We start from the raw sequence: 12,796 nt of genomic DNA, 5'->3' as shown, positions 1-12,796 counted from the left end.
AGCGGTTCCTTATGTAGTATTTTCTTGGCTAGATCCTGGCCCATATAGTCCTTCTGCACCAACCTTACAGCTGTCCAAGGGAGCTAGATCTACATCAGCCCCTTTACACTGTCCCCAGCACAGGAGGCTTGTTAGCTGCAGGAAGGGGCGGGGTCAGAGCAGTTGTGCTCTGACAGTTCTAAACAACATAACAGCTCCTAAAGGCTTCATTACAGGCTGGTGTAACTTAGAGTAGCCTTGGGGCTACAGTAAATTTCACCCAGAGCCAGAGTGGCTCTCAGTCAGTCCCAGGAGCCCTGGGGGGACAGAAAGGTGGCATAAAGCTCTCTCTTCCCTTACCCCACGCTCAGGTGTACCAAGTGTTGCTCCAATGCACCTGTGTATTGAGCCCTTTATTTCCAAAGCACATAAACACCAGTCATTTGAGGTAGGCATTATCATCAATTTACTGTAGATGGGGAAACTGACACCCAGAGGCTGACCCAAAGCTCCAATGATTCAGTAGCATGGTTAGGATGAGAACTCAAGAATTAAATCACTTTGTCTCCTAAGGTTACACAGCCTTTCCTAGGGCCATATTCAAAAACCCACTGAAGTCAGTATGAGCCTTTGCAGCCACTCCAGCTTTGGATCTGGCCCATAGTTACTACCACACTAATGTCATAAACCCATTCATTCTGATGTTATTTAAAAAGATGTTCATCTCAAAGTGTGTATTTACAAGTGATTTATTTAGGTGGGGTCTAAGAGGCTCAGGAGCTTTGTAATGAGATACAGGGCCTGATTCAACTCCCAAAACTTAGGGCCCAGACCTTCAGGTAGTGTAAATCAGCACACAGTAGAAGCTCAGAGTTCTGAACACCTTGGGAATGGAGGTTGTTCGTAACTCTGCAATGTTCGTAACTTTTGACCGAACATTTTGGTTGTTCTTTCCAAAGTTTACAGCAGAACATTGACTTAATGCAGCTTTGAAATTTACTACACAGAAGAAAAATGCTGCTTTTAACCATCTTAATTTAAATGAAACAAGCACAGAAGCAGTTTCTTTAGCATGTCAAACCTTTTTTTTAAACGTTCCCCCCTTTTTTTAGCAGTTTACATTTAACACAGCGCGGTGCTGTATTAGCTTCTTTTTGTCTCTGCTGCTGTCTGATTGTGTACTTCCGGTTCCAAATGAGGTGTGTGGTTGACTGGTCAGTTTGGAACTCGTGTTTGTAACTCTGAGGTTGTATTGTAGTTCTGTTGAGTTTAATGGAGCTACTCTGAGCATTATACTCACACTATCCAAAGATCTTTTTTTTAACAAGCTCAACTTTATCCTTGCAAAGATAAGAATCAGAGCAGTGATTCCACCTACTCCAATATCCTGTCTCCCATAGTGGCCAATATCAGATGGGTGGTTTCTTTCTTTTTCCATACGTTTTGAGAGTCTGGGCTTGTCATAAACAGATAGTTAAGGCTTAATGTCTCTTTTACCTGTATAGGGTTAACAAACAAGGAACCAAAAACACCTGACCAGAGGACCAATCACGAAACAAGATACTTTCAAATCTCGGTAGAGGGAAGCCTTTGTTTGTGGTTTTTGGGTTTTGCTTTGTTGTCTCTGGGTCCTGAAAGGGACTAGACGTGCAACCAGGTTTCTGCCAATCTCCCTGCTACAGTCTCTTATATATTCAGAATAGTGAGTATTAAGTAGAAAGGCGGTTATAGTCTTTTAATTGTTTTCTGTATTTGCAAATGTGTAGTTTGCTGGAAGTATTTTAAATTGTTATTTTTGCTGGGGGAGGCTTCTCTCTGGTGTCTATAAGCTGAAAGACCCTGCAATATTTACCATCTAGATTACAGAAGACAACTTTTACTTTTTTTTTTTAAATTAAAGTAAAAGTTGTCTCTGTAATCTAGTAAAAGAGACAACTTTTACTTTTTTTTAAATTAAAAGTAAAAGTTGTCTCTGTAATCTAGTAAAAGAGACAACTTTTACTTTTTTTTTGTAATTAAAAGTAAAAGTTGTCTCTGTAATTTAGATGGTAATATTGCAGGGTCTTTCAGCTTATAGACACCAGAGAGAAGCCTCCCCCCAGCAAAAACACAATTTAAAATACTTCCAGCAAACTACACATTTGCAAATACAGAAAACAATTAAAAGACTATAACCGCCTTTCTACTTAATACTCACTATTCTGAATATATAAGAGACTGTAGCAGGGAGATTGGCAGAAACCTGGTTGCACGTCTAGTCCCTTTCAGGACCCAGAGACAACAAAGCAAAACCCAAAAACCACAAACAAAGGCTTCCCTCTACCGAGATTTGAAAGTATCTTGTTTCGTGATTGGTCCTCTGGTCAGGTGTTTTTGGTTCCTTGTTTGTTAACCCTTTACAGGTAAAAGAGACATTAACCCTTAACTATCTGTTTATGACAAGGCTGAAACTGATAGCTTTGGAAATTGAAATCCTCTATCTAAAGAACAGTGGCAGAGCAACCTTTCCCCACCAACATGCTTTAACTCAGCCCTAGAAGGGCCATACTGGGGAGAAGATAGCTCATTTTCAATCACTGCTGAACCCTTGAGCTCTGCAGAAACTGCTGACAGAGGCCAATTATTGTTAATAACAGTTTTGTTCTTGTGGCTTGGACACCTGCCTGCTAGGAAGTGAAGTAAAGCTGTCAAGTGGTTTCCCTGAAAGATATAAATCAAGTGGTAACTGTTTTCTGTCACAACATGCAAGGTAGCTTCAAAATGGTGACCTAGAGGTGAATAGCTCCATCTTCATTTAGCAATTCCATCGGCCATCCTGTCTCCTGGTATATGTTAAAACTTTTGCTGTATTTGAGGTTACAATTCTACTTCCATTTTAACCCTATTTTCAAACCCAATCTATTTTCAGACGAAACAGTTTCAAAATTAATACTATTCATACAAACATGTGGGAACCAAATCCTCTTTATTACTCCAGCAAGTATGTAGTACATCACCTCTGCAAGGGAATCAGACACCAAGATGATGAGTGCAGTATGAAAACCTGAATAGTTTGCTATTACCAAAAAAAACCATACAAAAATCATGAAATTAGCATGATGTGCACTTAACCTCTCTATTCAATCTCATTGTTTGTTCCCATTTTGCTTTCTGCAGGATGTTTAGGCCCCGATCCTGCAAAGACTTACACATACACAAAGCACATGAGCAGTGCCATCAAGATCTCACAATCTTAAAGTTACACATATGCATAAATCTTTACAGAATCGGAGACTTCAGTTATCAGTGGTTTGAGGTGTACGTCTTGGTATAATTAAGATATATTTTATGCAAGATGGCTGATGTCAGATAGTATTGGAAATGTTATAATTTACTGAATGTGATTATCCAATCTGTATTCATGTATCATTTCTGTATCTAAAGTTAGGAATATTGACTATGTAACAATTACAAGTGTGTGTGTATTTGGGAGACACCTACCAGACAACAGGTCATCAGCTTTGATGGGCCATTAGGAAGAAACAATAACACTTCCAAGATACTAATCTCTCCCCTTCCTGAGAGGTGTCCTGGGACTTAGAGTGATCCTACTAGGTCAGGTGGTCCTGTCACCTGGCACTAAACACTATCTTGGACGTCTAGTCATTTTCCACTAAAAGGAAGGGGAGGTCAAGACTGGGGAACAAAAGATCCCCACCTTCTGTACATCTTATTTAAGGCTGGGGAGGAAGGTAAACAGGACTCTTCTCCATTATCTTCCTGCCCAAGAAGAACTGCTGAGAGTACCTGAAGAGACAAAGGAACTGAACTGTGGGAGAAGCAAGGGCTGAGTCCAGACTAAGGGTATGTCTTCACTAGCAACGTTAAAGTGCTGTGGTTGTGTAGTCGCAGCACGAGCACGCTGTAAAAAACGCACCCCTACGAGGGGAGTAGCTCCCAGTGCTGATGTGCAGTGTCTACGCTGCCACTTTACAGCTCTGAAACTTGCAGGACTCAGGGGTGTGTTTTTCACAGTGACAAAGTTGCAGCGCTGTAAAATGGCAGCGTAGACAAGGCAGGAGTCTAGTCTGTAAAGAGAAATACCTAGAACTCTAAGATGCAGAAACTTTTACAACTTGCCTAAAACAACATTTAGGGTGATAAATTATTTCTTGAAACCAGTCTCTTTAAATCTTAAGCTTAGTATGTGTGTTTTGTTTTATTTGCTTGGTAATCTGCTTTGTTCTGTTTGCTATCCCTTATAATCACTTAAAATCTACCTTTTATAATAAACTTGTTTTTATTATTAAACCCAGTTTGTGCAATTTATAACTGGGGGGGGGGGAGGAGAGAAGTTGTTCACATCTCTCTCCACATTGAGGGAGAAGGTGAATTTTTATGAGCTTGCGCTGGGCAGAACGCTCTATACAGCACAAGATGATGTACTTGAGTGCTGGGTGATTTCCTAGCTGAGTCTTCTCATAGAGAGCTGTTTGCAGAGTTTGTGTGATTCTATAGCTGGTGTGACCCTGTCTGTGCTGCCAAAGGCCAGACAGCCTAATTCAGCATGGAGAGGGAGCCCAGGCTATCACAGCAAGGCAGGTTCCCTTAAATCCCAATATATCACGTGCAACCCAGAAGTGGGGTTTGACCCATCACACCTACCTCCCACTTAACTCAATGGGAGTTAGGAGCCTAAATACCTTTGTGGCCTTGGTTGCCACCTACTAGTCCCCACGTGGCACGGACAGACCTTCTTTTCGGGGATGCACCCAAAGGAGAAGCCCAGTTCCCCCCTTTCCTTGGCTTGGGGGAGCAGCGCCTCCCCCCTGACCTGGGGTAGCAACTTCAAGTCCCGCTCCTGTTCCGATCTGCCCCCATTTGAGGCCGGATTCGGGAGCGGGCGGGGGGCAGCCTGTCCTACTCACCCCCCTTCCCCTCCGCTCCGCTCTGCTGTCAGCAGCGATCGCTCCCCGCCGGTCTCCTTTCAAAATGGCCGCCCGCGCCCCAACTCCCTTCCGCTCCACAAGGCCCCGCCCCTTGCGGCTCCCCCCTGTCACGTGGTGGGGGCGATTTGTCCACCCAGCGACGCCGTAGCCGCTGCCCCGCCCCTTGCCCTCGGTCCAGGCGCGTGGTGGTGGCCTCTGAGCGCGGCCGGCGAGAGGAAGCCTCGCGCCCCGGTTGTCCCGTCCCGCTCCCCAGCCCGCGCCGCTATGTTGGGAGCCGCCCTGCTCCTTCGTCGCTGCACCGCGGCTGGCGTCCGTGGCCTGGCCCGGCGGGCCCGACAGCCGCCCGCCGCCGCCGCCGGGGAGTGAATGAGCGAGCGAGGGGGGAGGAGCGGCGCTGTTCCCGCTTCTCGGCGCTGGCCCCGGGCCGCTGGCGCCACGGCCCGCGGCCGGGGGGGTGGCGCCCCCTCCCCGGCCCTGCCCCGGTCCCCTCGGCTCCCTGTCCCGGGGCGTGCGGGGGGGGCGGGAACCGGGCGCCCAGTTCCAGGAGCGCCCAGCGGCGGGGCCCCGGGAGCTGCGCCGGCCCGGCAGCGCCGTGACCTTGCGGTGACCTGCGGTGTCACTCGAGGACTGGCTGCACCTGCGGCCTGGTGCGCGCCGCCCTGCCGCTGCTGTGACAGGCTCGTCCCCCCCACGGCTCGGCCGAAGCCCTCGCGCCGCCCCGTGGCATGAGGGGGGCGGAGGTGCCCGGGCTCGGACACCGCCCTGCCCCGTCAAGGTTATCGCCTTCAGGTCGAGCCTCCGGTGCCTGCGCCGGGGTCCCCCGCGTGCTGAAGCGGGAGCCGCGCCCGCCAAGGAGCGCTGGGGATGGCTGCAGCCGTGGCCGCCACGGGAAGGTGACATTGAGCTGGCTGAAGGGGAGAGAGAGGTGAAGCCTGCACGGGCACCTGTGTTGGTCTCCCTGCAAGGGAGAGGTGATAGTCTCGGCCCTGGTTCCGGCCCCCGCCCCCCTGATGGGGAGCAGGTCTTTCCTTAGGGAAGGGCAGCAAAGGGGGCCAGGTTAGCTGCGGCTAGCCCAGCCGGCCTATTTCGCAACGCCGCTACCTCTGTCTCTGCCCGTTTCGCTTCCTCTTTCATGCTTGTGTCTTCCCACTCGCCGTCTAGCATTTCTGCAGTGACTCTGATTTGAAGATAGTTGGCACCACTTGCCTCCAGGATATGGGCCTTTCTATAACAAAGCTAACCTGTCTGTGGCATGCAAATCTCGATTTGTGTAAACAAGCCTAGTAGGCTTTCCTTGTTCTACCAGCCTTATGAAAAATATATGCTCTGGTTAATCTCACATGTCTTACAACCAAAGAGAAAACACATCTTGAATACAAGAACAAGTGTTAAGGTTTACTAATCCTCAGATTAGTAGAACAGTGATGGAACGTCTGTACAGCAGTGGTTCTCAACCAGGGGTTCACAGAGGCCTTGCAGGGGGCACATCAACTCATCTAGATATTTGCCTGTTTTACAATAGGCTATGTAAAGTGCACTAGCAAAGTCAGTACAAACTAAAATTTCATACAATGACTTGTTTATATGGCTCTATACTATATGCTGAAATGTAAGTATAATTATATTGCAGTTGATTTATAATATGGTAAAAAATGAAAAAGTAAGCAATTTTTCAGTAATAGTGTGCTGTGGCACTTTTTTGTATTTGTCTGATTTTGTAAATTGCTTTTTAAGTGAGGTGAAACTTGGGGGTACACAGGACAAATCAGGGGGTACAGTAATCTGTAAAGGTTGAGAGCCACTGCTGTACAGGTACAGTGAGATCTGCTAAAGAGCATATCATGCTCGTGTGAAATTTTTATGAGGCCTCTAAGGCTATTGGTTTCAAAAGTGTACCACTTGCAAACTCAAATCTGTCTCTATAGTAAACTTAAATCAGGAGTCATTCCTGGGATATATTGTATCTTTGTTTTTACAAAAAGAAAATGAAGGTAGACTGAGGAAGTTGATATTGCTGCATCCTTGTTGATATTCTGAAGTGTTCAAGTGGCTTCCTGCAAGCAGCCAGGCTGCCATTAAAGCATAAGTTTGAAAAGAATGCTTATGTAAAATTTGTTGCTGTATCATCCTCCTTTTCTTTCTGGTCTTCAATTCTGTATCTTGACGTGCACTCTGTTGAGTTGCTCATCACGGTTAAGCTTTCTCTGATTGCTTTCAAGTGCCTATGTTTAAATCTGACCTAGGCCTGGTCTACACTAGAAAATTAGGTTGGCATAACTATGTAGGTCAGGGGTGTGAAAAATCCACATCCTTCCAAGTAGTGTAGTTAAAACAACCTAAGTCCCTATGTAGAAAGCACTAGGTCAGTGACAGAATTCTGCCATCTGTCTAGCTGCTGCCTCTTGAGGAGGTGAATTACCTATGCAGACAAGAGAATCCCTCCCATTGGGATAGGTAGTGTCTATGCAAGTGCGGCTGAGACACAGCTGTGCCTCTGTAGTATCTTAAGTACAAACAAGCACCTAGTCTCCCTTCTCATACAGCTCTTCTGGTTCTTTCTTTTGTATTCCATCAATGCTAACCTTCTTACACCCTTTCACAAAAGTCTGTGTGCTGCCCTCTCTGCTACCCTATGTGCTTGGAATGTCGGTTCATGTTTCCAAGCCTCCATCCTTGCCTCATTCAAATAGCTCCTAAGACCCACTTTTGCAGCATCACCTGAACAAAAATGTTTCATGCTTTTTTAAAAAATTATGCCCCCAAGATGCATTTGTCTAAACTGAGTAACAGTATAAGACAGGGGTTCTCAAACTGGGGTCAGGACCCCTCGGGGTCACAAGATTATTACGTGGGGGGTCACATGCTGTCAGCTCCCACCCCAAACCCTGCTTTGCCTCCAGCATTTATAATGGTGTTGAATATATTAAAAAATGTTTTTAATTTATAAGGGAGAGTCACACACAGAGGCTTGCTGTTTGAGAAAAGGGTCACCAGTACAAAAGTTTGAGAACCAGTGGGTATGAGTATCTGTAAACTTGTATTTCCCTTCTCCCACTTTCCGATGTGTGCTTCATTCCTGTATAACTTTGTAAGTTCTCTGGCACAGAGACCTGTCTCTCTTTTGTGTGAAATGCCTAGCACACTTGAGCATGGTGTACAATGGCTTGTCTTCTGTTGCTGGGCGTGTCTTCATTCAAACTTATCTTTTTAAATTAATCTCCTTAGATGGTCCTTTTTTATATAGCTACACACCTCCACTTCCTCTTCCTCTCCCTCTCCCCCAGCACTCTTCTGACCTTGTCTTTCTTCTACCAGTCTGTTTTTACTTTTGCTTTTGTTGTGTCCCCATCTTCCTCTGGAGGCAGCTGAGTGCAAGTCTGGCTTGACCACCAAATAGAGATGAGTATGTTGGATAGTGAGGGGTAACAGTGAATTTGAGGCTGTCCCCTTCTAAATGTGGGTATGTTGACAGCTCTTCATCACAGTATTTTAGTATTTATATCACATTCCAGCTGGATCTAAATATTTTATAAATGTCAATTTTGGAATATCTCCTATAAAAGGCAGCTGGTAAGTGTAGTCCACTTTTACCTATGAGTAGACAAGGTGTTTTGAAGCTGTAACTTGCCCAAGGTCACAAAGCAAGTCAGTGGTAAAGTTAGGAATATATCCTGGAAGCTTTGAGTTCTAGCTCCTGGCTCTTAATATTCAAGTGCACAAATATCTATTTCTAAAAAGATGTTATCAGTTTAGTTGGCCTGTAACATATAATTTTGTAAACATGCAGTTTTTAAAACTAAAACCAATGGACATATTTTCATGACACTTCTTTAAAAACTTAGTTTAATCTTCAGTAATTGCAACTCAAAACACAGACAGTAAGAATCTGAAAGTGAAAATGACTTAATTGACTTTTATATAGGTTGTAATACCATGCTCATGACTGTAATACTTGAGCAACTTCTAGTAATGCAGTAAGCTATATGGCTGTTTGTTGTATTTGTACTGTCATATTTTCCCTTGGAGAAGTGTGTGTAGTAGACTATCGTATGTTGCTATATATGTCAGAAAAAGCGAAGTCAAAGAAATGTGCCTTTTGCTTACAGTGGAAGGTGGTGAAGGTTATGATGGTGTCCCTAGCCTCTGTTTGCCAGAAGCTGGGAATGGACAACAGGGCATAGATCACTTAATGATTTCATGTTCTGTTCATTCCCCCTGGGGCACCTGGCATTGTCCACTGTCCCAAGATATTGGGCTAAATGGACCTTTAGTCTGACCCAATATGGCCATTCTTGTGATGGTCCTTAGTTCCTCTGAGAGCTCATTCTACAGTCTTGGGTTGATGCCTGAGAAAACTCTCTAATACTTCCATTTTCCAACTTGAGATTTTGGGGGAGAGAAAGAGGAGAGGAAAAGCAAATTGGTTTTTTTAAAATTTACACTTTTAATCTTAAATTTAGTACACCCACACACAAGGAACATTGTTTGAAATATGATTAAGTTGACAGCATCCTTTTAACTTAAGTAGCTATCATTATAGAGGTGTACTACATTTAAAGCATTACAAATCAAGAATATGTCAAGTGAAGGTCTGATTATTGTGAAGTAGTTCAGAATACTCTTCATTTCTCTTTTCTCCCAGATCCCTGGAATACTTGGATACCTGGAAGGTGAAGGGTTGTCAGTCATTCCAGTCAAACTTAATGAGTTTCAATTGACTTCCAGTTAGCTACAATTGAGTGGTATACCTAAGGGTGTTCATTGTCCATTCTTTTAGGAAGGCATTGTAATACTGTGGAGAGCTGTATGTTTTTAAGAGAACTCCTTTTTGATTTCTAAATCAATAATTTGTAATCTCCATTTTGAATGATGCAATAATCTGTTACATTTTGGGGAACATTGACTACATTGTGAAAGCTTTGTTCAAATGAAGTACTGAATCAATGTCTGGCAAGAATCTGTTGCACTCAGGTCATTCTGTTAAACATAACTTTAGTCTGACTCAGTGTATATATGTATTGGAGAGAATGATGTTTAGGAGAACATTCCTTTGTATTTTGCAATTTTTTTTGTAATTAGGATCCATTGTGTTAGGAAAATTATATTTGCTTCATGCTTAATGGTAAATTTCCTAGTGTCACTTCAAGCTAGAGAAAAGGCTAGTCAGCATGAACAAACCAACATATAGCCCAATAGTCATTAATACACATTAAACATTTGTATAGTGCTGTAGATGCAGATAGCACTTCACAAAACATAGAATAAGACATACCCCCGCCCCAGAGATCTTGATAAAACTTTGATCAATATGAACAAAATAATGTGTTGCATCTAAGTTAGAAAGGAACGAGGCTTAACTTCTTTCCCCTTTCTCCTAGACTTTAGCCGACCCTAAAGACAAGGTTGGCAATTAATGCCATGCTCCTGAGTGCAATTACTCTTTCAACAGTACCAATCAGAGTGAAATTGATGGGTCCTAGTCATCTTTATCTTCCATGGGTGGAGCAGCTGGGGAAGCACTTACTCTTGAGAGTATGGATGTAACTGCCTGTTTGCGCAGCAGCTAGTCCCATAGCACTTAGTTGCTGTTAGCAAAGGCTACCTGTTCATCCCTTGTTTAGTGTTCAGAAACCCCTTGTGATAAAGAACAGTAGGAGAGGAAACTAGATTACAACCATGTTAATTGAATGCATCTTAAAATCCAGCCCACTTTTATTTTATTAAATTTAAATGAATGTTTTAAAGAAACTGTCAGATACTCAAGTTTCCATGGAAACTTAGTGCTGAATGACAGCCCCGAAGATTGAAGTTCTGTGCAGACTCATTGAGTAGCTGTAGTAGTAATGTAAGTTTCCCCCACAAGGCTTCACTATTCTGTTCTTGAGGTAAGAGTAGTTCTGCCTCCAGGATGCCCCTGGAGACACCAAAGGTGTGTTTTGGGGACTGGACTTTCGTACACAAAGGCACTATACAAATGCCACCAAGTCACTTTACACAGGCCACTGAACAGCCATTAATTGAAAGTTAGCTTTCATCCACTACTGAACCTGGTTACCCAGACTTGTGTGTATCCTGCTACTTCTCCCTCTGAGTCATCCAATTGTCCTACCCTCTCAGTGTTTCTTACTGTTAGAAATGGGATTTAGAAACTAGAAAACATTTCCTCCCTTAGATTACAAAACCAGCTATTTAGCAATTGTAGGGCTTACATGGGGAAATCATTCTAGAATAAAGTAGAGTGTAAACTTGAAACACAATTGCTATTTTGCAGCTACTCCCTGGGTGGATGCTCTTATTCTGAAGTAAGTGTCTATATAATGAGCTATTGTGGAATAGCTTTTCTGGTCAATTTCCACATGTAGACAAGCAGCAGGAACAGTGGAGTTCACTTTCTCCTTTCTCACCGTTTAATTTGGAGCAAAAATTGACGTTAGCTGGCAAATATCCTTGTGAAGTCATAAATGATGACCGTGTTGCCAACAAGATACTGGAAGTCAGCGTTAAGGAAGCTCCATTTATGTGTTTGGCTGGTTTGCCCTGCAGCAAAGGAGTAAAAGTACTGCAGTGGTCTTTTTCTGTCTGGGAACCTGGAAGCCGCTTTTTTTTTTAATTAATTGTTCAACAGATTCTAACAATTTCAAGTGATCACTTTTATTAAGCATAAACTAGTCCTCTTTTGAGAGCTAGTTAACTACATTTTTTGAATCCAGTTTGTAAACATTCTGTAGATTTGCTCTTTCAAAGGGGGAGCAAACGCTTGAAAGACCTTTACTTGGACCATCTTACCAGAGAGCACATCACGGGGACTTTAAAAGTTCTGAATCACTAGTTCAGTACTATTACGTACTTGCTGCATCCTGACTAAAATTATGTCTACACAGCAAAGAAAAACCCATGGCTGACCCATGCCAGTTGACTCAGGCTGTGGGGCTGTTCCGTTGTTGTGTAGACTGGAGCCCGAGCTCTGAGATCCTCCCACCCCGCAGAGTTTTAGAGCCCAAGTCAGCTTGCATGGGCTAACTGTGGGTATCTAGTTGCTGTGTAGACATAATCATGTCATAGCTGCAGTCTCTTGGCCTAAGTTTATGAACTAGAATTCCTCTGTTTTCACTTCAGCCCTTTCCTATTCCTTCCTCACACAGCTGTGTTGCCTGCTCGTTGCTACTCTCATGGGGCACAAGAGTCGGATGAAGAATTTGATGCTCGCTGGGTGACATACTTCAACAAACCAGATATCGATGCCTGGGAGCTAAGGAAAGGTGTGTTGAAAGGGAAGGAAGGAATGTCTGATATTGAAATACTCATGGCTATGGTAATATGGGGAAACCTAAACTGCTTTGAAATACGACCACTGAACGTTACAGCTATGTCAGAGTAAAAGCTTATGCTATAGCGGGGCAAATATGCTGTGCTATAGGCAGGGAGCTCAGAAATTCGCCTAAAATTCACTTCCATAATACTGAACTGTATGGTCTACGTACGTTTTCTAAACTACCTTGAATGACACAAACAACTACACTTACTCTGTAATGTTAGACATTTGTGAAGGAGTTAAAAGAACCCAGGAACCTCCAGTGTAGTCTTCTTCCTAACTTACTCAGTGCTAACCAAGGGCATAGGGTGATGGGGTCTTGCCTTTTCTAGAAGGTAGACACCTGAGATTAGAGAGTGGGTTTACTTGTGTAGTCCAAGTGCAATCCGTGTGACTTGCCACTTCATTGTGATTGCTTTGTATCAGCACTGTTAAAGATGGTCAGTGATGTAGTACAGTGGCTTTCAAACTTTTTTTTTCTAGGGACCTAGTTGAAGAAAATTGTTGATGCCCATGACCCAGTGGAGCTGGGGATGAGGGGTTTGGGGTGTGGGAGGGGCTCAGGGTTGGGGGGAGG

The 12,796-nt window shown here is 43.9% G+C and overlaps 1 protein-coding gene across 1 annotated transcript in view; it reads left to right on the top strand.

Moving 5' to 3' along the window:
- Positions 1-5,617: 5,617 nt before the first annotated feature.
- Positions 5,618-12,796, top strand: part of COX5A (cytochrome c oxidase subunit 5A) — a 12,547-nt gene continuing 5,368 nt past the window's right edge. The window contains exons 1-3 of the mRNA XM_075069509.1: positions 5,618-5,800; positions 9,550-9,577; positions 12,050-12,166. Of these exons, the coding sequence (XP_074925610.1) occupies positions 5,633-5,800; positions 9,550-9,577; positions 12,050-12,166 (313 nt within the window). The 5' untranslated portion in view covers positions 5,618-5,632. The remainder of the gene's footprint in view (positions 5,801-9,549; positions 9,578-12,049; positions 12,167-12,796) is intronic.

The sequence above is a fragment of the Chelonoidis abingdonii genome, chromosome 9 (assembly GCF_003597395.2).
Source record: "Chelonoidis abingdonii isolate Lonesome George chromosome 9, CheloAbing_2.0, whole genome shotgun sequence".
In the NCBI taxonomy this organism is placed as follows: domain Eukaryota; kingdom Metazoa; phylum Chordata; order Testudines; family Testudinidae; genus Chelonoidis; species Chelonoidis abingdonii.
The sequence above is the reverse complement of the archived record's forward strand: the minus strand, read 5'-3'. Positions and strand labels throughout refer to the sequence as shown.